At 49.3% G+C, this 25101-nt stretch overlaps 1 protein-coding gene across 1 annotated transcript in view; it reads right to left on the reverse strand.

Moving 5' to 3' along the window:
• Positions 1 to 18380, reverse strand: part of LRRC75B (leucine rich repeat containing 75B) — a 37269-nt gene extending 18889 nt beyond the window's left edge. The window contains exons 1-3 of the mRNA XM_050924514.1: positions 17792 to 18380; positions 10782 to 10910; positions 2770 to 2882 (exon numbers count right to left, since the gene is read on the reverse strand). Coding sequence (XP_050780471.1) covers positions 2770 to 2882; positions 10782 to 10910; positions 17792 to 18079 — 530 coding nt within the window. The 5' untranslated portion in view covers positions 18080 to 18380. The remainder of the gene's footprint in view (positions 1 to 2769; positions 2883 to 10781; positions 10911 to 17791) is intronic.
• Between the last annotated feature and the right edge of the window lie 6721 nt (positions 18381 to 25101).

Raw genomic sequence — 25101 nt, forward strand, 5'->3', positions numbered from 1 at the left:
ATCTTGGTCTGTGTGCATTTCTGAATGGACTTTGTTTTGGGGTCTGGAGTAATTTTCAGTGTATTTTGTATTAATAAGATTGGCAGAGGCCCTGGAGGTTTTTCGCCTTCCTCTGCAGCATGGGGCACAGGTCACTTGCTGGAGGATTCTCTGCAGCTTGAGGTCTTCAAACCACAATTTGAGGATTTCAATAACTCAGACATAGGTTAGGAGTTTGTTATAGAAGTGGATGGGTGAGATTGTATGGCCTGCATTGTGCAGGAGGTCAGACTAGATGATCATAATGGTCCCGTCTGACCTTAAAGTCTATGAGTCTCCCAGGAGAGATGTAAAAACCTAAGGGAAAAAAATTGAAGTGAAATGTATCTGAGTAATCTGGAGGGGAAACTGAGGAAAGCTGCCTCTAGTATGACCCTAACACCTCCTAGCTATACCTGATTGCAAGGTAGTGCTGCCCATTTCGGACTTACATACATTTCCCTCCATCATACACAATCTAGTCTCATTGCTTATTCCTGTGTGTTACTGACCACAGAAGTGCTGCAGCTGGGAATGGAGGCTGTGGAAAACGTCAAGGCCTGCAGCTGTGTTTGGACTTGGATCCTCCAGGGGACCATGCCTCTTGGGAGATTTTAAAGCCCTGTTTACAGCTGTTGTTTTTCTGATCTCAAACCAGGGTTGTATGTAACTGCAGACTTGTACACGATTCACTGCCCCTGCTCTGTTCTTCTTGTGTTGTCATGCTGTATCAGATGGGATGGTGCATTTTCCCTATTATAATCCTTGTAGAATTCCAACAGAGCCGAATCAAGCACTGATGTTGGAGTCTAACATGGAAACAGCTTCATTGTGTCCCGAAACGGGCTCAGGGCAGGTTTCACACTGATACGTAGAACCAGGCCAGACACACCAGGTTTCAGATTCTCTCCAAAATTCTTTTATTGCACTGGAATCAGGACTGTGTGCCCCTCCATAGGCCCCTCCAACTCCACCTGACCCATAACAGCCCCCCTTGGCACCTTCACTGACCTTCGGGGTAATGGCAGTGGCCTGCTACTCAGAAGTGGTTTGGGGAGGCAGCTAGCCTCCTCCCTCCCCCTCTACCTCTTCAGGTGGTTCCCTAATTCTAAGACTGTGCATATATCTTCTGTAGCCTTTCAGCGTAGACACCCACTACAGCGCCACGGGGGGTTCTTCCATTTGTGTAGGTGATCCACCTCCCCGGGAGGCTGTAGCTAGGCTGACGGAAGAATGCTTCCATCAAACCTAGCCCTGTCTACACTGGGGATTAGGTTGGCAGAGCTACATCTCAGAGGTGTGGATTTTTCATACCCCTGAGAAAGACAGCTATGCTGATCGTAAACTTTCAGTGTATACCAGCCCCATTTGCTGTGAACTAAATGTTACAGTTAGACTAAAAACCACAACCGGATCAAAAAGTGGAGTTTCCATGGTTAATTCTGGTTCTCCACGTGAAACTACAACAGGTAACTGAAAGCTGCCATTTAATGCTCCGTGGTGGGATATATTTTTAATTCACCATTATTTGTGTCAACGTTTCTGAGTTTGGACAATCAAACATCTTTCCTAAATTGAAGTCAACTTAGCCCTGTCTTTTGACTAATGCTGAGGTCACTTCCTGCCATGTAAATGTGGCTGAGGCCAGTCCAGTCTCCTTTTATTTATTTCTGTCTTTTCCTCAGCACCCCGAATGATTGATGTCAGGGCATCAGGCACGGCTCTGGCAATAGGGTGAGCAGTGAAGTGGTGGGTTCTCTTAATGTCTGGAGACAAACCTTATTGGGTTAGGAAAGCTCCCAGGAGCCTCGAGATGTGTTAGTAGGATAGGAAGCCTTTTACTATGAAGCTCTTGGTTTAAATCCTGCCTGGGACAGCTGTAGCTAGAAGTTATTGCTGTCTGATGGCTTTTTGGTGGCCAATGTGAAATGAGTTTGGTGGTATTAGTCCCCTTCCCCAAGTGTAAGTGTCCGCAGCATGTCTCAGACACCTATTCCCTGGCATCAGTGCTTAGATATCAATGGGAGCAGACACCTTTAGAAATACTGAGAGAGATCACAGAAGTCCACTATCAAAAATGGCATTACCTGGCTACCCTGTCTCAGCAGAGCACTAGAAGATGGTCTTGGAAGATCATGTGCCCTCCCTCCCTTGAGGCAGTCCCGACAGGGTGCCATGGTTACTCCGTGGCAGACTGTGTAAATTGGGAGTAACTTCACTGAAATGGATGGAGTTGCAGAGGGGTAAAGATGCTGTAACCAAGATCAGAATCACATGTAGCAAGTGGAAGCTTGCGGCCAGCTATTCCTGAGCTGCAGGGCAGCGGAGGATGTCAGTCCCCAGGGCTCCCCATCTCGCACCTTCCACCACCACCGAATTCATGCAAAGTTACAGTCCTGGAACTTTCACATCCCCCCGTTCCCCAGGAAGCATTGTCTGTATTGCAGAAACTCAAGAATTATTGGATTGAATTACTTTAAGGCCTAGGGAGCTGTAAAGAAATAACAACAAATGAAGCCTGCGAGGTCATCATAAATTGGCCATGAACAATTTGGCTGAGGTACCTTTAAGAGATCAAAATCAAATGAAGCATTCAGTTGCCACCCAAGTGTTTTCAATGTGGTTTTTCTCTTGGCTCCTGAGGGTGCAGACAGGGCTGGGCTAGGCACACACCATGGCAGTGAACAGCTGGCTGTGACCGAGCAGATCCCCTCCTAACCTTCCCTTCCCTTTCCCAGCCGAGTTGCTCACCATGCTTGGGACTTCCTGCGGGGCATGCCATGCCTGTGCCACGTGGAGTGAGGGCTCAAGTGGTAAATCAGCTGCCTGCAGATCCTGTCCGCGGACTTCCATGGGTCGTATTCCTGGAAACAAAGGGACAGCTCAGCCTCCTGCTCCACGACTCTGGCGCATCCTGGAAACACTCCTGGACCACCAGGAGAACGTGGAACCTCTAGAGAGCCTCAGAGAGGACAGATGGGATGGGGAGGGGAATGAGACACACCGGGAGGTGAGACAGAGACAGGAACAAGAGAGAGGTCTAAAAGCAAAGATGGGGCAGTGGACTGGGGCAATAGGAGGTGAGGTAACGAGCAGGGGAAAGGGAGTGGGAAACAGAAGAGTGAAAGGAGGAATGTAAAAGGGAGAAGCAAAGGGAAGGGGAAAGAGCACTAGGGACAGGAACTCCAGAGCTGGGATTCGGGCTTAGGAATGGGAACACCCCCGCCCCACCCTCAAATCTGGAGGGAAGGCTTGTGGCTCCTTCCCTCAGGTCAGGCTTGAGACCACTGGGGGAAAAAGAAACTGTGTAAACTCTCTCTGCAGTGCCTCAGGGGTGCCTATGGTTCTCTGCAGCACGTGGCTCAGGGGAGCAGGGCTGGGAGTCGCCCTCTTGTCAAGAGGCTTCCTGCCCAGAAGGGATGATCTGTTGTTAATGCTCTGATAGTTCGTGCTCTGACTGTGGAGTGGGGGTGAGTATTTATATTTTAGCCCCTGGGCCTGCTCTGGGATGGGGGAATTGTTGGATTTTGCCCTCTTCAGACTGGGAGGGAAACGTAGCAACTTAACTACAGCTCTGTACATGAAGCCTTCTTGTCCCTTGCCATCCATGGAAAAATATCTGCGCCTTCAAACACTGCACAGGATAGAAGATCTGGAACTGAATAGCTTTGGAATCTAGCCAGTCCCCTGCTCCCAGGTCATCCTGCATCACTGGCTTGTCCCACCCCCACTTTACCATTGCACCTGAAAATGTGCAAAAACATACACAAAGTTCAGGCTAAAGACTTACTAGGAGACAATAAAATCCCATTCCCCAGTCACATAGTTCACTGTAGCCCTCCAAGGGTCTCCATCTCAAACATGCCACAGCATATGACATTACTCACACCAGAAAAACAGCCTATGCTACTGGCTACACAATATAGTTAAAACGATAAATGGGGAAGCTCAGTCTCCATTTACAGAACCTCATAACAGCTTATGATCAACATGTTTCAAGGCAACAAACAGAACTCTCTATATAAACATATTCTTCCACTCCACCACCCGCTGAGAAAGCATACAGAGCTGCGACATCACTAAACGGGCCGTGGGAATGGAACTCTTTACAATCAGCATAATACATCCAACTGCACGTTTCCATGGTGGAGCAGAGCAATGGGGAGATGGTCAGGCTGGAGGGATGGAAAATGGTTTTTCAACTAAATGGAAACTTTCACCAGAGAGATTCCCTTTTCATTGAAAACTTGGAGGCATTATAGAAGAGCAAAATTTCCATTTTTGACAACCAAAAAATGAAAAACGTTGGTTTTCCTGTTGCCGAAATTGGGAAAACTTTTTTCAGCTTTTGGTTGCCCAAAAAACCCACACTTCTAGTGTTTTGGATTTTCTGTGGAAACATGAAAAATTTCAAAGAAAACTGTTTTCCTGACCTGTTCCAGGGAGTATAACTTGTGGCCGGGCTGGGGTGGGGAAAGGTATTAGCCAAGTTCCCCTGTGAACACACTTTCAAAATGTAACTCTTTTTGAATGTGTTTTATTCTTTCTTTTTGTATAAGAAGCCATCCTAGAGCACAGAGTCTCACACTAAACCCTTTGTGATGGGATGAACCATTCTGAGACTTGAGCAGTGTGTGAAGAGGGATTCTTAGCAAGGGCTTTTCAGAATGAAATCTGTGAAGAACTCCTGCCCAAGCCAGTCCATCCCAACAGGCTGAGTGCTCCAGGGGAAGGGATTGCTTAGGACCTCTGTGAGTGCTGGATACCCATGGTGGAACACCATAGTGATTAGATTGTAAGGTCCAAATTTGTAAAAGCATGTCAATGTTTCTCTGCTCAGTGTCTGCATGGCCCAAATGACGCAGATGGCGAACTCCCCTTTTGAGAAGTGATTCAGGGGCTTGAAAGTCAATGGGACTTAGGCTTCTCTGAGACTGAGGCTTGGTCTACATTATCAGCTCATGGTGAGATAACTATGTTCCTCAGGGGTGTGGATTTTCCACACCCCTGACCAACCTAGTTATACTTCCCTAGCCCTCCATGTGTACAGCACTGTCGACAGGTGGGCTTCTCCTGACAACATAGCTACTGCCTCTCAGGGAGGCGGAGCAGCTCCGCTGATGGGAGAAGCTCTCCTCTTGGTATAGACAGCATCTTTCCTAAATGCTACAGCTGCGCCCCTGCAGCACTGTACGTGTAGACAAGCCCTCAGGCCTTGCCATGCTGAGCAGAGCAACACCTACATACATTAAAAATCTGGGCCCAAGCTCCTCAGAGCAAGTATCATGCCTGATTTTCCTGTCTCTAGATCAGTGCTTCCCAAACTTGTTCCGCCGCTTGTGCAAGGTAAGCCCCCTGGCGAGCTGGGCCGGTTTGTTTACCTACTGTGTCCGCAGGTTTGGCCAATCGCGGCTCTCACTGGCCGCGGTTCACTGCTCAGGCCAATGGGAGCTGCTGGAAGCGGCATGGGCCGAGGGACGTACCGGCCATCGCTTCCAGCAGCTCCCATTGGCCTGGAGCAGTGAACTGCAGCCGCTGGGAGCCGCGATTGGCCGGACCTGCAGACGCGGCAGATAAACAAACCGCTGCAGCCCGCCGGGGGGCTTTCCCTGCACAAGCGGCGGAACAAGTTTGGGAACCACTGATCTAGAGAATCAGGCACATCTTGTAGTAACTAAATAATAAATGTCACCCATCAGGCTGGCTGTGCTAGGAGTGACTCAGAACAGGGAGGCCGTTTGCAAAGCACCAGGGTATGAAGACCGTAAAGAATTAAACTGGGCCCTGCCCGTGGAAGCTGGAGACAGACTCTGTGGGCCTGATTCTCCATTGCCGGGTAGGTGGTGGAGTCACTGACATCAGGGCAAAGTGGTTGTAAGATGCTCCCACTGATTAAATAGTGTGTTATCCCCCACTTTGTACAGGTGTGAATGGTGACCAAGGTGCACAGCAGTAGAGAATCGATCCTTGTGAGTGTTCAGAGCACACTGGGACTGCGCCATATCCCTGTCCTTGCACAGCCACTCTAGCCCTGTCAAACTCCACCCTCCCAACTGCGCTCGGCAGGTTTTATGTTTGTTTTAAACGGGAGGATCACAGAGCTTCAGTTTCTGCAGCATCACTGAGGACCAGATTCTACCCAGCTCTGGGGCAAGGAGCTACCGCCATCCCTGAACACCTGTGCAGAGGCTGGCCAGCATCTCACCTAGTGCCCATGTCAAGCAGTAGCTATCTGAAAAGAGCTATGGGGGTGGAGGGGTGCATGGCCCTGTTTCTCTCCCCACCCTCTACTTTGGCATTGGCTTGTAGAAGTGGTGTGGTGTGGAAAGCACACTGCACCCCTCTCCAAGGGAAGCAGGGCTACTGCCCTGGTCTATGAACCGTGGGAACCTCCAGGAGGAATTCTGGGTCCAGCAATGCAACCCCTTTGCAGCCCTCTCTAGTGCCCTGAGTGTGACTGTCTGCATGGGGAATGCAAGGCAGAGGTTTGCAGGATATTTGCAGTAGCTGCTCACACCAGAGCTGGGTGAGAGAGAAAAGGGGGAAAGTGGTAGAAGATTTCCACCTCTGCCCACCTGTCTGTCTCTGCACAGCTGCTTCTGTCTGACAGGGCAATTTCCTGCAATATCTTAGGAAGACCTTACTGTATTACATACAATCCCGACCCACAATGATACATAAACGTAACCTCTGCGGGGGGGCAGATGTGACGAATGAGAGACGTGGAAATTCAAAAGAATGTACTACAAATGTGCCAGACAAATCTGGACTTTTTGGACAATTAGTGGAAAGAGGATTTCCTGGGGAATTCCTAGGCTGAGGTGAATGCAACTTTCCCATTCCAATTATGTAAAAACTCAGCCTTCCAAAGCTGTGCCCTGAGGAGAGGGTCCCTGTCTGATGATTACCTGTTACACAAGGCCAAGATCAGCTCGGGCCTTTGTATAAAGAAATGGCTGATCTGTGCAGTGTCTGGTCTGGTGCTGGATGTAGGACAGATGAACTTGTAACCAGTCTTGGGGTCTGAAGGTCTAAATCCTACCAGAGCCACAGGTTGCTTTGAAGTGGTTTCTGCTAAGCTTTCTAGCATGCGTGTATGTTTTTATTGTTGCAGTGCTTTCACCGAAAGAATGAAGGTGCTGTATGGTAACTTATAACTGTGGGCAATACAGGGGTCATAGCCCTCCGAGAAAAGCAAAGTGCAGGCACTGGCCTATTTGGACAGTCTGGCTTGCTGGGGATACTGCAGTGTAATCCACGGCGCTCTATAGTCTTAAAACCCTGACGGGGAAGGAGTGAGACGTGGCTCTTCACCGCAGATAGCTGACAGCTATGAGCTGGAAGTCCGAAGCACATACCCTGGAAGGACCACAGAGGGGGAATATAGGTGAAGTCGCCCTGAACTGTGACAGTGTCATGGGAACGTTATGGGATTATCAGGGCCCAGTGCTCAGCTGCAGGTATGGCGGGGAAGAACGTGAACTACTGGCTGGTGGAGGCTGCACATGGCATAACAAATGGAATTGATTAAATTAATTGATTTTTACCCAGGGAACGGCAGGGGAGTGTGTGTGTACATGGGGCGTTCGGAGCTGCCGCCTTCGCTTTTCTACCCTCTTCATTAATAATCATTGTAACGATCTAGGTTCAGGCCAATGTAGGACATTCCACTTGAGTATGGACAGGGAAATTCCAGGATGACTGCCATAGTTTTACGCAGCCAGGCTAAAATTACCTGGATAGAATATTTCCCAATCCCTAAATCAGATTATTATTGTGATTTATCTTCGGTCCTTCAAGTACTGCACGCTCAACAGCCAGTACTCCTGTCCCGTTCCCTCCCGTGCCTCCTGCTGGGAGAGGCTGGAACTGGAGTATCTATGAGCGCCCCACGTTTATGCAGTGACTTCTGCTCTGGGCCACTGGAAAGCGTCAGGGTGAGTTCCCCACGGTCAGTGGTCTGATGTCATTCCCTATAGTGATTCCCGTTGATACAAGATGGCACCAAAATAACTGAATTTGCTTGCTCGAGTTCTTCTTTGCACGTGCTGCAGGATGAATGCTGACAGGCAGAGCTGAAAGCGATGTGAATCCTTAGAGAGGGCCAAGCTGAGACAGTGTCATCAGGTGAGGATTCCCAAATGTCTCTATCTTGTTTGAAAAACCTTCATGGTTGCCTGGCTTCCCAACCCTTAGCTGTGTGACTGCAACACAGCATCTATAATTCGGAACTGTATGGGTAAAGCTGTCAATAATTATGCTAATTTCATGCTTTATTGCAAGTGCTTGGAGCACCACGCTTCTGGGCACCATAACTTTGCTAGGAAGCAGCTGAAACATCCCAGCTCCTCGGGACATGGGGCGCGTGTAATGCCAGCATGTGGCTTTACAGCTATTACCTATAGTGCCATTTACAGCAAACAGCTGGTAGGGATGCACTGTGCACACCTGCTCTGCTGCAGCCCTCCCCATAGAATCCCACTCTGACTGGCAGGAGCCTTGTGGTTTAGGATGCACCTGCTTGCGTCTCTGCAACCCTGCTGCGCTGGCTGGGATTAGGACCTCTGCCGTCACATAGCACGTTACATGTTTTCCAAGTTCCTTAGGCCTTTGTGTTTGCCTCCTTCATTTTGTAGCCTAGCGCAGTCTGCTGCAGCCATTCCTACAGCTTAGACCCTGCGTCCTGATCCTTAGGTGTCCTTGTAACTAGAAACCTGATCTGATTTTAATTGAGATTGGAAATTGTGTGCAGCCTTCCTATTACTTGCTTAACGTCTATAATCCAGAGTTTTGTGCTGCTGGGTACCCAGATGGGAATCAGAAAGAAACAACGCGGGTGGCTGAGCTCTTCTTTTTATCCCTTTATGTGCCTAGGGGTCTGATCCTGTGGGACGGTGCTGAGTCCCATCTACTCCTCAACTTAGCTCCCATTGACTTCAAGGGCAACTGAGGTGCTCAGCATCTTCAGGGTGTGTATGAGAGTGGAGGGGTATAGATTGCACTCTGTGTATATATCTGCTAAGCAATAGGTCAGCAGAAGAAGGTAGCACCATCTATCCCCACCTCCCCTGGAAGGCACTGTGCTTCGTGAGGTTGCAGAGGCAGTCAGAGGGAAGTAACTTAGAACTATAAACCCGGAGGTCACTGGAATTATGGTTGTGAAGCACTTTCATTGCAAACCCCCATTTTTAGATGCTCATAACCTTTTGGAAAGAAATTACTCCCTGGGTGGACATTTTTCATGCTGTTTCTCAGCCCGTGGGGGGTGTTGACAGTTTTCCCAACTGTCATTTGGCTGCTAGTGAGCTGGCTGATTGGAGGGTTAGGATGGGAGTGGAAGGTTGTTTCTGTGAGCTAATGGCCTACCACAGCTAACCCTTCCTGACCTTAGGAGCCCTCCGTGTCACACTGACACCAATGGGGCGTCTGGCGAGGGAGGATTTGCAGGGTCAGGCATTCAGGAAATGATGCAGGCACCTTTTGGGGCTTGGATAACTGAACTGTCCCATGTGGGCTGGTAGAAAGAACACTGCCTTTGCCCATCCTGCATGTAGCAGGGTCTGAGAAACAGCACCAATCACTGACCTGAAGCAGCACCTTGCGTGCACGCTGGACGGGGTTTCCCTTAACAATGTAAGGCCCAACCTTGGGAAGTGCTGCCTGCCCTCCACTCCCACTCAGGTCACTGGGGCAGCTTGGTGCACTGCAGGAACAGGCCCTACTGGCCAGATTTTCAAAGGAGCTCAGCCCCCTTACTTGGGGACAGATTTTCAAAAGAGCTTTAAACGGCAGGCACTGGGGCTCTTCTGAAGATCTGTCTCCAAGCGTCCTAATGGGAGATGCCGGGGGCGAAGCACTCCTTGAAAAATCTGGCTCTTTTTCAAATGAGGTTAGCTCCCATTTAAACATCTAGTCCAATATGTGGGTGCTGAGCCCCTGGAAATCTGGCTCTGAGCTCTTTCAATAACCTGGGGTCCCAAGAGCCACTCCTGTAAAGGAAAGCTGGCTGACCTAAACGGAAGTCGTGCACACAGAGGGCTCGCAGGATATCTATCTAGAGGTACCTACGTTTATCTGAACGTCTGACTGATTGCATGTACGCACAGGAACACTGAATCTGCAGAGCCCCAGAGATATTTGGGAGATTGCGGGACTATAGCTGGAGCCCCACACATCTGCCTCTCACCACCCCACCATACAATACATTGTTCAGTCTGATGTGCAGTCATCTGATTTTTCCTCTCCCTTAAATAAGGAACTCTAGAGTATCCTGCTGGCACTAATGCAGTGGTAGGATAGGCGCACAAATCAAGAGGCTTGATCCTCCACTCCATGATACCAGTTTTACATTGGTGTAGCTTATTTGTGTGGCCAGACCATGTTAGTGAATGCATGCCAAGGGCCTGCATGATGAAGATTGGCCTGTAATCATGGGTGGATTTCTTAGATGCACTTGCATTTTTCCACCCATTTGTATACAAACATCCACGCACATTGGGGTTGAGTTTACTATTGCTGTGGGAGGGAATTTCCTGAATTCTCTGCACTTAACACACACACTGTAATGATGCTTTTTTCTTTTTATGACTTCTATATAAATCTATGGGATTATTTATATGTCACTCCAAGGGAGTAGGTTAGCTAGTTCTAGAGAACTACAAAGCCGAACCCAGCGGAGATTGGAGTGGCATTGGTCAGTTCAATAAGCTCATTCCTGGGTCAACTTTTTCTCCCAAAGGGATGGTTGTATTAGCGGGCTTCACCTTTTTGGGGCACTGCAGATCTCTAGCGAGGTTCATCAGCAGGTCGTGGGAAATGGGGTCCACCAAGTTGAGGAAAGTAGCATTCTTGTAGAGTACTTCACTGAGGCACGTACCTTCCAATCCCAGGTCCTAGGAGAGAACATGAGCAGTTAGACTCCATTCTTCAGGGCCTCCTTACAGTTGCTATATTTAAAAAAAAACATAGCATGAAAGCCATAACACAACCATGCTAGGGCCCAAGAAAAACAGATCAAGTAACAGAGGAGGCTGCCTAACAATGGTGGAGCAGAAATATATGGATACAGGAACTATGGAATGGGGGCCCTTTAAGTATCTGGATGAATGGCTGGATAAAACAGATTGAATGGACAGAGCTGGGTTGGTCTAGATCAGCGGTTCTCAGACTGGGGGTTGGGACCCCTCAGGGGTCGTGAGGTTATTCCAGGGGGGATCGCGAACTGTCAGCCTCCACCTGAAACTCTGCTTTGCCTTCAGCATTTATAATGGTGTCTGACCCCCCCTTATAAATTAAAAACAAACTCAGAGGCTTGCTATGTGAAAGAGGTCACCACGATAAAGGTTTGAGAGCCACTGGTCTAGATTGGAAATTGTCTGTCTACCGTATGAGGGGTAGAAAAGGTTTCACTGTATTAGCCAAGGAAAGGTGAATCACTCCATTCCCTGCGGGAGCCCACAGGAGAGGCTATAGGCAAGCTCCCAGCTACTCCAGCTCTGCCCTGTCCCAGCAAGGGTCCCGTAGGAATGGTGCAGGAGCACCAGCGCTGCGAGAGCTGACAGCTAGTTCAGCCGCAGCCTTTTCTGGGGGAGTGAGTGCCTATGAGTCAGAGGCTGGACAGGGCTACCTAAGCAGCAGCAGTGAGATCCTTAAAACTGTAGTGCTGAATCTATTTGTGGTTTGTCCCCTAGAGCTCTCGCAGTATCAATGGGGAAGCAGCAGCCTGCTTCTCTCACCTCAGCATCCCTGGCACAAGCTCTGGTTGGGACGATGGTCTCGACGCTCACCTGCGGGCTCAGCATATCCTGTGACTTACCCTAACCGGGAACCTCAGGAGAGCCTGGGAGACTGTTTGGGTGATGGTGGGGGTGACAGGATGAATCATGTGACAATCCACAAGACCAAGTTTTGGGAGGCTTTTCTGTGCTAGGAGGGAAGGCGGAAGTCCCCATGGGAACCAAGGGAAACTTGGGTATGGCAAAGGTAAATAGAGATGCCATGAGGCACCGGGAAGGATGAGAACATGAGGAGAAGAGAGGAAACCTGGCCAGGAGACAGAGGCACTCAGCAAAACATGCTCTGAGGAGGATAAAGGCAGGAATGGCAGGGAGCTGACAGGGAAGGGGGAGGAATGAGAGCAGTCCCATGGGGGAGGGATGATGCTGGGGCTTGGTTCAGTCGACATGGAGGATTCAGATGAGGGAATAAACAAGACATCTGCTCAATCTGTGCATTGCTGCCAGGAGACATGAGCAAGCAAATGGGTGTCCCATGTGCTCTCGTTACTCTGCTGAGTCTGTGCTTAATACAGCGCAGGGTGAAATCAGCAGCCCTGAAGGAAGGAGCTGTGTGCGTGCACATCCCAGGGAGACAGAGCCATGGGAGAACTGGTGTATCTTGACCCTAGACAGCAGCAAGAGAAAAAGCAACACCCCTCCCCCACCCTCCTCTCACCAAGCAGAGAGCAGGATACAGAAGAGTCACTGGCTCCAAATCCAATGAGAGAGGAAGATGAGATCACATGCACTAGAGACGCAGTTGAGTGCACCTTAGCTCATCTTCTGTGCATCAGTGATTCATACAGGAGTAGGATATCCCCAGGTAAACTGTGCAACATAATTTATGGGTCAACAACATAAGAATAAGCTGCCACAGAGGGCTATTGATATGGACACCTACGCATGGGCTAGGAACGCATCACAGCATCATGCCAGCACCTCACTTCACCAAAACACTTAGGGCAAGTTGGCACAGGCTCTGTAGTCCTTTTCTCACCCTCCTAAACACAGCGCGAAGTACGATGATGAAGGAAGCTGTGGGAAGGGGACATGGCTGGAAACTCTGCAGCCATAATTAAACACTCTGGTTCAGCAGCACCCTTTGGAGCTGTCCAGTTAAAGAGGAATCTGCATTCCTGTTATACGTCCCTTAGGTGAGAGGCTTGTAAATAACGTAGCTGTCAATAGTCCCTTCAGATTGAGAACCGCTGGTATAGACTATCAAACTGCAAGTTGGGACCCCAAAGTGGGTCATGACACCATTTTAATGGGATCACCAGGGCTGGCTTAGACCTGCTGGGGCTTGGGGTTCAGGTTACAGGCCCTCTGGCTGGGGCTGAAGCCTGTGGGCTTCGGCTTTGATCCATACCCCGCACAGGAAGTGAGGCTCGGGCTTTGGCTTCCCCACCCGGGGCAGTGGGAATCAGGCAGACTCGGGCTTCCCTCTCCCCCCACCCCTCCTGGGGCCGCGTAGTAATGTTTGTTGTCAGAAGGGGGTCGTAGTGCAATGAAGTTTAAGAACCTCTGGTCTATATGTTTTCAGCCCAGAAGCACTTGTTAGTCAATCCTCACCCCTTGCCCCCCGAATATATTGTTTTAAAGAGTTTGATTTGTGACTAAGAGACAGCACAGACCTATGGTTTTGACCTATTTACATTTTTGTGTTCTATTAACTTAATTATAGTGGGCCTGATCCTTGACTGGTGTCAATCCGTGTAGCTCACCTGGGCCCTCTCCTCTGCTAGTGTGGACTGATGCAGCTCCCCGACGTCAATGGAGCCACGCGCATTGACACCCGCAGAGGATCTGGCACCTGGTTTTTAAAATGGCAGCATGCAGTGGCTAATGGAGCTGTCCCAGTGCTGACACCCAAAGCCCTGCTTGGCCTATGTCCTGGTAATGGAATAGAGCCAGTCAAAGCACTGCCCACTCCCCCTTTGTACATACTGCAAAATTGCTGGGTAAACATCCAGAGCTAGAGCATGGCTGTCAGAAGCCTACACTGGAGGTAGGAAGGGGTGGGCACACTGCAGCAGCAGGAGAAGAAATAATTGCCCATGAGGCTCTGGGGTGGGGAAAGCATCTGCTCCCTCTGCCCTGGCTCATCTCTGCTGCTCAGTGCCCATGAGGGGGCAGTCACAGCCACTCCCTTGCTCTGTCCCCCTTGAGCTGGCCAGCTCCAGCACCCCTGCAAGGCTCCTGGAGCCTCCTCATCTCCTTGCAGCCCAGCACAGGGACAGTTTTTGTAGCTCCAATGTAGGGTCTGAAATGAAGTTGAACCCCTTAACAGCAGACAAGTGAATCTCACTCCCTCCAAACAGCTGCCAGACCCCCACCTGTGTCCATCGCTCTGTGGCTCTGGCGTGCCTGCTATTGTTAATGTAAGCCCATCTGTATAATGTGGGACGTCCCGTGACAGACTGGAGCTGAGGGTTGTAATATACCAGGTAAGGAGGGTGGAAGCTGAAGCCTCCATATTCCACACCCATTTAGGGCAGAAAGAGAGGAATGGCTGGAAGGGCAAAGCACAAGCTAAACGGCTAACAGGCTCATGAGACACTCTTCAGTTTATTGCTGGCCAGGCAATTGTTTTGCCACCAATGCTATTGACCAAGCTAGGACAGCATTAATGCTATTTCTGTCCCATGGCCCTGTTGACGGTTAGCCACAGAACGGCACAATAACCATTATACGAAATGAACTTACAAAGCACACCGGGCAGCAGGTAGTTGTTGGTATAAGCGTTGGCTGGATTCTCTCCACCTGACTCAGCCATGATAATTACTATGTCCAATTTCTGAGTGTCCACACAGCCTGGGTGTGTGAGAATGAACCTATATCCTTTACGGTAGCTTATTGCCCTAACACACAAACAACTGGCAATCCTGAGACAGGGACTAGGGGGAAAAGTGAGTTAAAGGGAAACGTTTGTTAGTAACCGGCTCTTCTCAGATGAATTGCAGAAGTGGGAAGGACGGGGGGCACATGGCTTAGCACAGGGTCACCAACACTGTATTTCAAAAATAAGGGCCTGTATTCTTAGCACCCCCGCCCTACCCCTCCTCCCAATATTATTATGTATTTATTAACACTAAGCAGTGCTCACCTATGTTTGCTGGGGGATTTCTTGCTGCTGCTTGCAGCATTCGGCAACTCCTGATCTTCTTGTACAGAGATGAAGAAAAAAGTCGCTTCTAATAAGGGACTGTTGGCAGTCCTATAGCTGGACCCAAAAGGAACTGTCAGGCCATATGCAAAGGAAGGTTTCAAAATGACCTTCCACTCCAGATGGCCCGATGACTCAACGTGAAAATCCCAGCTGCCATTTAATGACCCTTCTGGAGACTTCAAGATCTGAGAGGCGTTTAAATGTTTGTTTGGGTAAAAGATTCTGAGCACTATAGGAAGTGACACTCTGTAATTCCAGCCTCTGGCAAAGCCTACAAAAGTCCCTTCTTGTCACATCACCGCACTTCAGAAGCAAGTTGCAGCCTATTTCTGCCGCACCCCCCTCCACCCCCACCCTCCCGCAAGCTTCTTGAAATAATGTCTCTCATGTCCTCTTAGACCTCTGTTTGCATGAACCACCCCTTCCCCACACCCCACAGGATTTCAGTAGAACATGTCCTCAAAATGATTCCAAGTAAAAGAACAGAAATATTGAATTTATGCCAACACAAAGATGAATGTGTGGAGCCTGTATGTTAAGGGGGTAGGAGGTAGTGTAAATTCTACTTCAAGGGGACATACTGAAATTAAGAAGCTACAATGTTAAGTCCCAATTCTGCAAATTCTTGCTCAAGAAAATGCTATTTTCTCATGTGAGTAATCCCTTGAGTAAGGTTACTCATGTGAGCAAATGTTGTAGAATCAGGACCTTACACTAATAAAAAGAAATATTCTTTACACAACGAATCTACGGAACTCACTGCTACAGGATAATTATTGTTATATTGTAGTGCATAGAGGCCCTAGTCTAGGCGCTGCACAAATATGACAGCTGGCCCCCCGCCCTAAGAGTTTACACTTTAAGTAAGTTTACTAATAAGTCTTACGTTTCAAATGAGGATTAGACCATTATCTGAACAAGGATGACACCTACTAAGATAAGAAATTGTAGGGGCTTTCAGTCCTCAGAAGCTGCCCACCCACTGGGGTCAGGGAGAAGTGTCCCTCTATGGTACAGAATACAAACTTAAGTACGGGGGGCGGCCCTTGTGGCTGCGTTGATCCTGTCTGTCTGTGACAGGACACAAGAGTGGATGGACCTGTTCCAGTACAGTAATAGTTGTGTCCTTTATGATCAGTTTGGCACAGCATTGTCTTATATTCCCTTTTATTTCTTAAATGGAGACAGACAAGAACAAGGTTGCCTGTGATCCACTGACCCGCTTACCTCTCCTTCCCTGACTAGGTTATCCTCAAACAGACATTCAGTATCCAGGGCAGGGGCAGTCAACAGGCAGACCGTGGGCCAAATCCGGACCACCAGATGTTTTTGTATGGACCCTGAAAGCTTTACTTACTTACTATTATCGTTATTTTTGGTTTTGTATTTTACCTGGAGTCTGGACCTTGACTTTACCTTGAACATTTGGACCTTGATCAAAAAAAAAAAAAAAACCGACTACCCTGATCCAGGGGCCAGTCTCCTCGGTAGCCCATTTTGATAGAATCAACAGGCAGGATTAATTTATGGAAGGGGGCCATCTCTTGTTAGTCTCTGGCATAAAATGGCCTTGATTAGAAGGTAGCTTTCCAAAGTCCTTGCCTGAAGGAGTTTGGGTCATGGGTTTTTGGCTCTAAAATCCCTAACTGCACAGGTTCAGTTGTGTCTCCAGTGGTTACAATCAGATAACTCCCACTCACCCCCTCTTTCAAAAGGATCTGGTTAAACTCGCCTCCTTCCCCACAAGGAGACTCAGCAAGATGCTAGTGACAAAGATGCATGTCTCGATGTCTAGCTTTCAGCGCTCCCGTGCCTCTAGCTGTCCCTCGTGCCACTGGTGATGTATGGAACAAAGAGGCTGCCTCCCTCTCTCCACGTCCACACCCAAGGTGGGATTGCTGACCCAGCATCTGCATGCCCTGGTAAAGCATAACAAAGAGCCCAGCCCTTCACTCACCCCCTTCCACGGAGAAATCACTGGAGAACTGTGCACAAATCACCCCACCAACACCCTAGAAAGTGGAGAGCGTTTGGGGTCGAACACAGCAATGGGGAAAGCGGAAAGGATTCTGCTCCAAATCAGGCGCTTCCCTCCGTGAATAAGCACCGCGACAGGCTCTCTTCACGGAGGCAGCTCTTGAACTCATTGCAAAAGGTACTATGTGAAAAATTCATTTCAAAATGAGGAAGAATCGGAATCCCTCTCCCCTCCTCATCCCAAATTCCTCTCTCACTGACAGGACCAACGGTTATTGTCTTGCCATAGACTCAGTTATGCCCAGTTCATAACAGCCCTTCCCAAGATTAACCCCTTCCCTGCTCTGTCATGTTGAGGTAGAATTGCTTTGTTTTTATAGCATCCCTTTCTCTGTGGTTTTGCATGCATCTCCTTGCACTGACACATTGCTTTTTCAGCACAATGTTTTTTTTCCTCCAAGCACTTCTTAAATGGTCCTTGCTTACTTTTAAAATTGATCTATTAGTTGCATGCATTTTCCACTGCTTTATTTTGCTTGCACTTTGTGTGACTTCTTTGCTAGTTTGCACTGCTTCATTTTTGTGCCTTTTTGTTTGTTTGCATTGGTGTATAGCTTTTCAGCATTTTCCCATGCATTTTTTTCGCCTTGCTTTCTTGCCCAGTTAGCATTGTTTTATTTTAGCACACCTTGTCTGCACTGCTCTGTTCAGCATTTTGCATGCACTTCTTTACACTTTAGTCTTTGCGTGCACTTCTCTTGGTATTGCTTGCTGTTTCTTCTTTTTTTTTTTAATGACGCTATTTATTTTCCATGCACTTTTTTCCCCATTGCACTATTAAGTGATTTACCTTTCTGAGCAATCTGAGAATGTGGACCGCGTGCTCTCTCTTGTGTTCCCGGATGGTCGCCTGGATCTCTCGGATCCATCCCACCCTCCTCACGTAGGGCGCCGGGTTGTTTTTCCTCAGCACCCCGGACAGCTTCTCGGAGTTCAGGATCAAGGAAGCGAACTGAAAGTCCCCTCGGGTAGTCTCCACCCTCCTGTGCGGCTCCTTCCTAGCTAACCTGGGGCACGAGTCTTCTCCAGAGGCGCTCTCCTCCTCCAGGCTGCTTTGTCTGCTCAGCCTGGACCCCATGATGCATCCCCTTGCTGGTACCACTTGCAGCGGGAAAGAGATGGCTCTGCGAGGGGTTTACCAAGGGGAACCAGACGCTTGGGCAGCAAGAGCGTGAAACTGACCCGCTTGTCAATGTCAGCGCCTCTGGTTGGCTTTGAACCGGGGGTGCTCTCAAGCCACCCACATCATAGCAGGAGAAACAACATCTGAGGTGCGTTCATCCCAGCTTGCAAAAAAGCGGGTTTGGGGGGGAGCTGGCACATGATTCCCCCCCATCAGCCGTTCCCCTTAGTAAATAAATGAATGTTTCCCTTGTAATGCTGCGCTCTCTCCGAAAGCGGTAGGGTGGGGCGAGAGGGCTGGCGCTGCTAGTTGTCGAAGGAGGCGCTTAGCCTTCGCTTTGTGAGTCCCTGGCTTTCTGCAGCCAATAGAGGCTGGGCGTGAGTATTTGTGTGTGGGGGGGTGTCCGAGATCCCTCTGGAAAAGGGGTCTCCCCCCCACGTCCGCCCCTTGCCAAGCGTCGCTGTGTCTTGTTAGGTTTCTGCAAGACGCATGTGAATTTCCTATGCGAGACACAACGGCGTCCTGCCTCTGCCCAGTGCGCCCTGATCGTGCGCCTCGCTGCGACTTTGGAACGAAGGGAGAGACACTGGTACCGTGCGTCTTGTATGTGGCGTCTGCCCAGGCTGCTATGAGCATGTGTGTGTGTGTCTGCAAGCCCTGTGGGTGGGTAGCGCATACACAGACCGTGTGTAGTACTTAGAGGTTGCAGCAGCAGCAGCAGCATCCATTTGGTCTGGCTTTTTATGCATTCAAGCGTGGTACAGACAGTCTTGTGATTCTAATCTAGACCCTTTTAAGCTGCTGCTGGCACCTGGTTGCCCAGAGGGGACATCCCAAGAATGGCTGATTTGTCCTGGCTGCCTTTCACTCTAGAGTATATTTTTTCCCTTTCCTAGCACATAACATAAGGCACCCACCAGAAACTCGAGCCCAGACCTTCTGAGTGCCTGGTCAGCCTGGGGAAGGGGACACTGTTTTGAAGGGTTTGGATCACCTGGTGTTTATTTTGTTGTTTTATCTTTCTCTGCAACTCCGAGAGGAATTCATTTGCCACTTACAAAAATGATGAACCCAACCTCTAGGTTAAAAACAAACACATGAGCTGATCCCAATTTAAAAGCCCTTTTCTGGTTCTTTTATTTGTCTGTCTGAACCTGCATAGGATTACCCAAATCTGTCACAAGTGGGAATGTTATCAAATACACGTCATGGGCGAGATCAGGTATGCCAGTCCCTACAGCTGTGGGCAGTATTCTACATCAGTTCAGCTGTTAGAACCAGTGACAGGATTTTTATAAATTCAGACTAGGGGTGAGAATTGTCCTAGTAACCAATGAGTTGTAATGGATGCTAGGATTCTGGCATGTTTCCTTGACTGTTGTGGGCAGAGATTTTTTTTCTTCCTTAGCCATATCATGCCATAGACATACTGTCATACATGTCCACCCCTCGCCCCAGGCACTGTACATCAAGTGTACTAAGTGTCTTCTCAGGCAAAATCCTCTTTAGCCATAGCATGTGAGGAAAGACAGCTAGAACCCCACTAGTGATAACGGTGGCTAGCAAAATTCTGATCCCAACCCTGAGAGAGCCTCAGTCTGACCTTCCAGCGTAAGAGCCATTGGAACTTCTCCTTGAGCTATCTCCTCTGTGGCATGACGTAGGCAGGGAGTACGTGGGAGTGGATAAGAATGTGCCTGGGCTGTGTCTGGACTCACTGCACTGATGCAATGAATGTGCATAAATATATTTACAAGGCTGGGGATTCACTTATTGCCTTATACGTGTGTGCACACATTGTGTGAGGCTAGTCTCATGCATCTTCTTGCTCCCATTCAAGTACATAAAAAGTTGTTACAAGCGGAAGGGAGAAAAATTGGTTTCCTTAACCTCTGAAGATAGGACAAGAAGCAGTGGGCTTAAATGGCAACAAGGGCGGTTTAGGTTGGACATTAGGAAAAAATTCCTAGCTGCTGGGGTGGGTAAGCACTGGAATACATTGTCTAGGGATGTTGTGCAATCTGTCATTGAAGATTAAGAGCAGGTATGGTCTAGATAATATTTATTCCTGCCCTGAGTGCAGGGGACTGGACTAGATGACCACTCAAGGTCCCTTCCAGTCCTACGATTCTTACAAAGGGGACTCCAGATTGGAAAGCTTAGTTAAACCTGGCCTTCGAAACCTCTTGCCCTAGTGCTGAGAGAGTCTCCTGGGGGGAAGTGACTGACTGGCTGACCTGGAAGCTGAAGGCCTATCCACAAAGCAAGAACAGTAACACTGGCTTTCCCCATCCTGGCCTAACATAGACACCTCTACGGGCAAGCAGGGAGTTCAGTATCCAGGCCCAGTCAGATCTTGGCTTCTTTGCTGAGACACTGACCAGCTGTCTTGGAATAGAATTGTTAGTCTGCAACAAACCATGGCATTTGTAGGGTAGGTTCATCCCTGGGGAAGTAGAAGGCGCAATGTCTATTTGAGCAGCCGCACACAAGAGCGACCGCCCCAGGGAGAGAGGGAGATCTCACCACACATCTCCATAGAACTCCTGATCAAGACTGCCTCAGTGGCACTCACCAGCACCTTACTCAGCTGCCCTCCCCTCACACACCTTCCAGCCCCATCTACTTTCTGGGCTGTTCTGGCCAGCTCCAGGCCCCTGCACGAGGGGGCTGCTGGTGTCTTGCATCTTTTTGATCTCTTCCGGGTTCACTTTCCGTCACCAGAGGCCTCAGCCAGCCTGGGGTCTGGCGGCAGAAGCAAGTCAGAGCTGAAAGGTGCACCGGGAAATAGATCCACTGTCTGTCACAGTCTACCTAGGGCTCTGGTTATGCTAGGCCAAATCTGAAGGCCCTTCCTCCGCTTTTACTCAACCCTTACCCCACCAGTACTTTTGCCTGACTGCTGCTGCAGGAACTCAGTCTCTAAAATCAATGGCGTCCCAAGGTGCTGCTCAGTGAGTCCTAGTGCAGGCAACCTCCATTGGGAGTGAGTGAATTCTGAGTAAGGATTTCAGGGTTTAGTCTGCTGACTTTGAAAAGCAATTAGGTCCAAAATGAAATTGATGGTGGGTCCCCTGAGCTCTGGTGGTGTCTCCAAGGCGTGCGCATTGCCAGCAATCAGTGGGGAGAGCAGAAAATACTGATAGTAAATGGGGAAAGGTCCTAAACTGAGACCGGAGTGTCAGCCTCACCCTGCCTCTCAGAGGCTGGATGGGGCATTTCAGTTCCATGCCCTATCCACTGTGCCTCATTAAAAGGCACCACAATGGCAGCATTTGTAACTGAGGGATCCTTTGAATAAACGAGTGTTTTTTGTGACTCACTTCTTTCATGCCTTCTCTCCAGGACCCAGGGAATAGGGACATTGTCTCCAGTTTACACATGGTTCAGGATGAAATCAGTGTGCATTGCTTCAGGGGGGTGAGAGAACAGAAGACAATTAGGCCTTGGCTACACTGGCGCTTTACAGCACTGCAACTTTCTCACTCAGGAGTGTGAAAAAACACCCCCGAGCGCAGCAAGTTACAGCGCTGTAAAGTGTCAGTGTAAACAGTGCCCCAGTGCTGGGAGCGCGGCTCCCAGCACTGTAAGCTAATCCCCAGGAGGAGGTGGAGTACCTGCAGTGACTGCACTCGCAGTGGCAGCGCTTTGGAGTTTCAAGTGTAACCAAGCCCTAAGTTAATAAAAGGACGATACCATTACCAGGTTACATCTTCTGTGTATTCAACTTGAAAATATCCCAGCAGAGAGCAAATCCTCTTAACAAACAGGGGCGCTGTCTGCAGAATGTATTGTCTGTGTGCTTTCAAGTAGGAAACATAACAGTAGGAATATTAAGTGCTAATTAGAAACACACAACAAGGCTGGAGCACATTTGAGAGAGGGAGTATGGGTGGCTACTGGCTCATTTTGGACTAGGAAGGGCAAACCTTGCTCCCTCGCTCTGTGTGTGTGCGAAAGGCCCGCTGGCAGTGGAGCAGGTGTATTTCTGCACCCAAAGCGGACAACAAGGAGCAGAACCCCATTAAGGTTCCCTGCACACTGCTGTAGTGGGAGGAGAAGGGGGCTGACAGGAGCAGACCAGGAGAAGGCTTACATGGATCCTTCCTGTCCCAGAGGCTGAGGAGGCTATTGCTGTCATTGGTTTAGAACGTGGGTTCTCAGCCCCAGGGTTCCAGTCCCCAGCGGCGTCATGACCAGATCCAGGGGGTTTCCATGGGTAGATGGGAAGGAGATCTCAAACCAGTGCAGGGAAGACAGTTCCCTAAGCTTTTTGCTGTGCTGGGGAGAGGAGTTCGGCCCTTATTGTTATGAATGTGACTGACTCGGTCGAGGGATCATGCTGGCTTATGTGCTAGCATGGATGGAAAAGTGGGCAACTCTCAGAAATTTATTGTGAGTCTCGCAACATTTGGTGTTTATCTTAAAGTCCCAGCTCCTGGAGCTAACTGATTAGGGGAGACTTTCAGGTCCCCCCTCCTTTTTTTTTTAAGGGAAGGGATGTTTCTAGCCCTCAGGATTTCAGAGAAAAGATTGTAAATATTACCCCTCCATGAAGCCTACAGGCTCAGAAACCGGAAGGCAAAGAAAGAGAACCCAACATTTAGTATTTGTCCTAAAAACAATTTTTTTTCTAATTTCATTCATTTTAGTGCCTGTCATGTGATTTTGGAACCCTTGGGGTTGGCAATACTGGAAAACCAGCCCGTACATGCTAGCATGGATCAATATGCAGGAACGCCAGAGATCCCAGAAACCAGCACGCTGCACTGTATTGTGTGAGGTGCTACACACAAGCGTAGGGTGACCAGACAGCAAAAATCGGGACGGGGCTGGGGGGTAATAGGAGACTATATAAGAAAAAGACCCAAAAATCGGGACTGTCCCTGTAAAATCAGGATATCTGGTCACCCTACACAAGTGTCTCAAGCAGGGAGGTAGGTGTCACTCTCTGTCTTGGCTCTCTCTAACCAGGAGATGCTGATGGACATTCCGGAGTGGGAGTGAAGGATCTGAGGCTGTCGTCCATGCGCTTCTCCTCTGATTTGGCAGTGGCCGCTCGGCACATATCCCCATACAGATTATTTGCCGTTCTAGCAGGGATGACCTGTGTGGGATGAGGCAAAATGGTGCAAGAACTTGTATTTGGGTGCATATTAATGGTGGTTTTGCAGCACTATGGCCACTTTGGGGCAGCTGGGTTGAATTAGAATTTGCCCCTAAAAGTCCCCCTTAATGTGATTCTAGAACAAAGAGGAATGCTGCTGATAGGGGCCGTTGTTTTGTTCTGTTTGCCCAGCATCTCCACACAGGAGTCCTGGGCCAGGACAGGGGCTCCTAGGTGCTACCGATACACATAAGAAATGCTACTGGTAATAGACCCAACTTCATCAGTGCAAACACATCTCCTTATTCCCAGCCAGGGGAAGGGTTTTGATTCCAGCTCAGCCATTCCCAGCTCCTAGTGCCAGCCTCACTCCTGTTGGCAACGTGGTCAAGTACGTAGGGGTCAAGGCTAGGACGAGGACTCTGGAATTCCAGGCTTGCCTTTGTCACTGTGTGGTCTGTGGCACGGGACGTGGTACTTACCATCTCTGGGCCTTGGTTTCTCCACCGATAAAATGTGAATAATACTTGCTTACCCCTTAGGGTTGTTAATGTCAGCAGGGTGCTTTGAAAATGCCAAATGCTGTAATGTTTATACCATTTCATCCCAATATGTCCTGTGATGCCCCAGTTCCAGGGTGAATGTGGGCCCAGGCACTGTGGCTTGGAGGCTTCCCTTCTGCCGCTGGATGGCTGCATAGCGTATGTGTTGCGTTCTCTCTCTTCCCCTCCCTCCCCCATTCAGCTGTTGCTGTGAGCCTTAGCACTCCTGCAGAGACTACAGTACTATCTTATTGCAAACAGAAATCACTTCACTGCCCTTTCTCTTGAGAGACCCTCAGCGGCTCATAGTGTGACTGCAATTCCAGTTGCCCCCAGCTTGGGGAAATCGGTCTCATGCACATTGTGGGCGTCCTGATTTGTATGCTGGACAAGTCAGACTCGGATGACAATGCTCTTATAGGATGAAGGTTACAGTGTTGACTGTTGTTGCTGGGCTGGAAACGTAATCGATCCATTCCCTGTTTAAGAAGGGAAAGGGGATTACAGGATCTGGCGAGGCTGCTATGCCAGACTGCCTGGTGCTTTCAGAGCATCATCTTTTGTTTGCCAGTACACTGGCTCTCAAGGCCTTGGGAGTGGCCAGCTCCCATGGGGACCGACATGCTTTTTGGCAGGCTTCTTCAAGCCCACCTGAGCTCACGGGTCCCTCCTTGTCTGAACAGAACTATAACCCAGGAAATCGGTGCTTGCAGCTCTCTCTGCTGCTTGCCTGGAACTCCACATTGCTAGCAGACCAGTCCCCCCGACTCCTTGTCCCCCTTCCATTTAGCGTCCTCGTCTCCATGTCCTCTGCCGAGGGGTATATTGGGAAACAGGGGAGAAGCCTAATTCCTCTGTGTGCGTTTGGTGAAATGGGAGAAGATCAGCAAAGCAATAAAATGCAATTCAAACAGATAGAGAAACAAATGCCAGGAAATTGGTGGGGGGGAGAGGAAGAGATTCTCCCCCTTCCGCCTCCCAGCGCTCAGGGGTTGGTCTGAGGTCACTTGCATCTTGCTAACTTTCTCTGAACTCCAGGGCTTAGCTGTTCATCTTTCAGGCAGCCTGGGCCCGATCCTCAGCTGTTACCGAAGAGCACTTGGCAGAGCTGGTGAGCATGCACAAGGTCTCTGGGGCTGCCACTGCCCTGGCCCGACCCCCAGTGCAGGTTGGAGCAGCCTGGTAGTTTGCATACTCCACGGGGAACAGGAAATGAAATCCTGAGGCATATGCATTGTGGCCCAGGTCGTGTTGCTTGGAGCGACCCTCAGTTTCACATTTCCTGGCTGGTGTGCACTCAATTCCTCAACCCCTGCAGTGCATGAACC

This window comes from Gopherus flavomarginatus, chromosome 15, assembly GCF_025201925.1.
Source record: "Gopherus flavomarginatus isolate rGopFla2 chromosome 15, rGopFla2.mat.asm, whole genome shotgun sequence".
Taxonomy (NCBI): domain Eukaryota; kingdom Metazoa; phylum Chordata; order Testudines; family Testudinidae; genus Gopherus; species Gopherus flavomarginatus.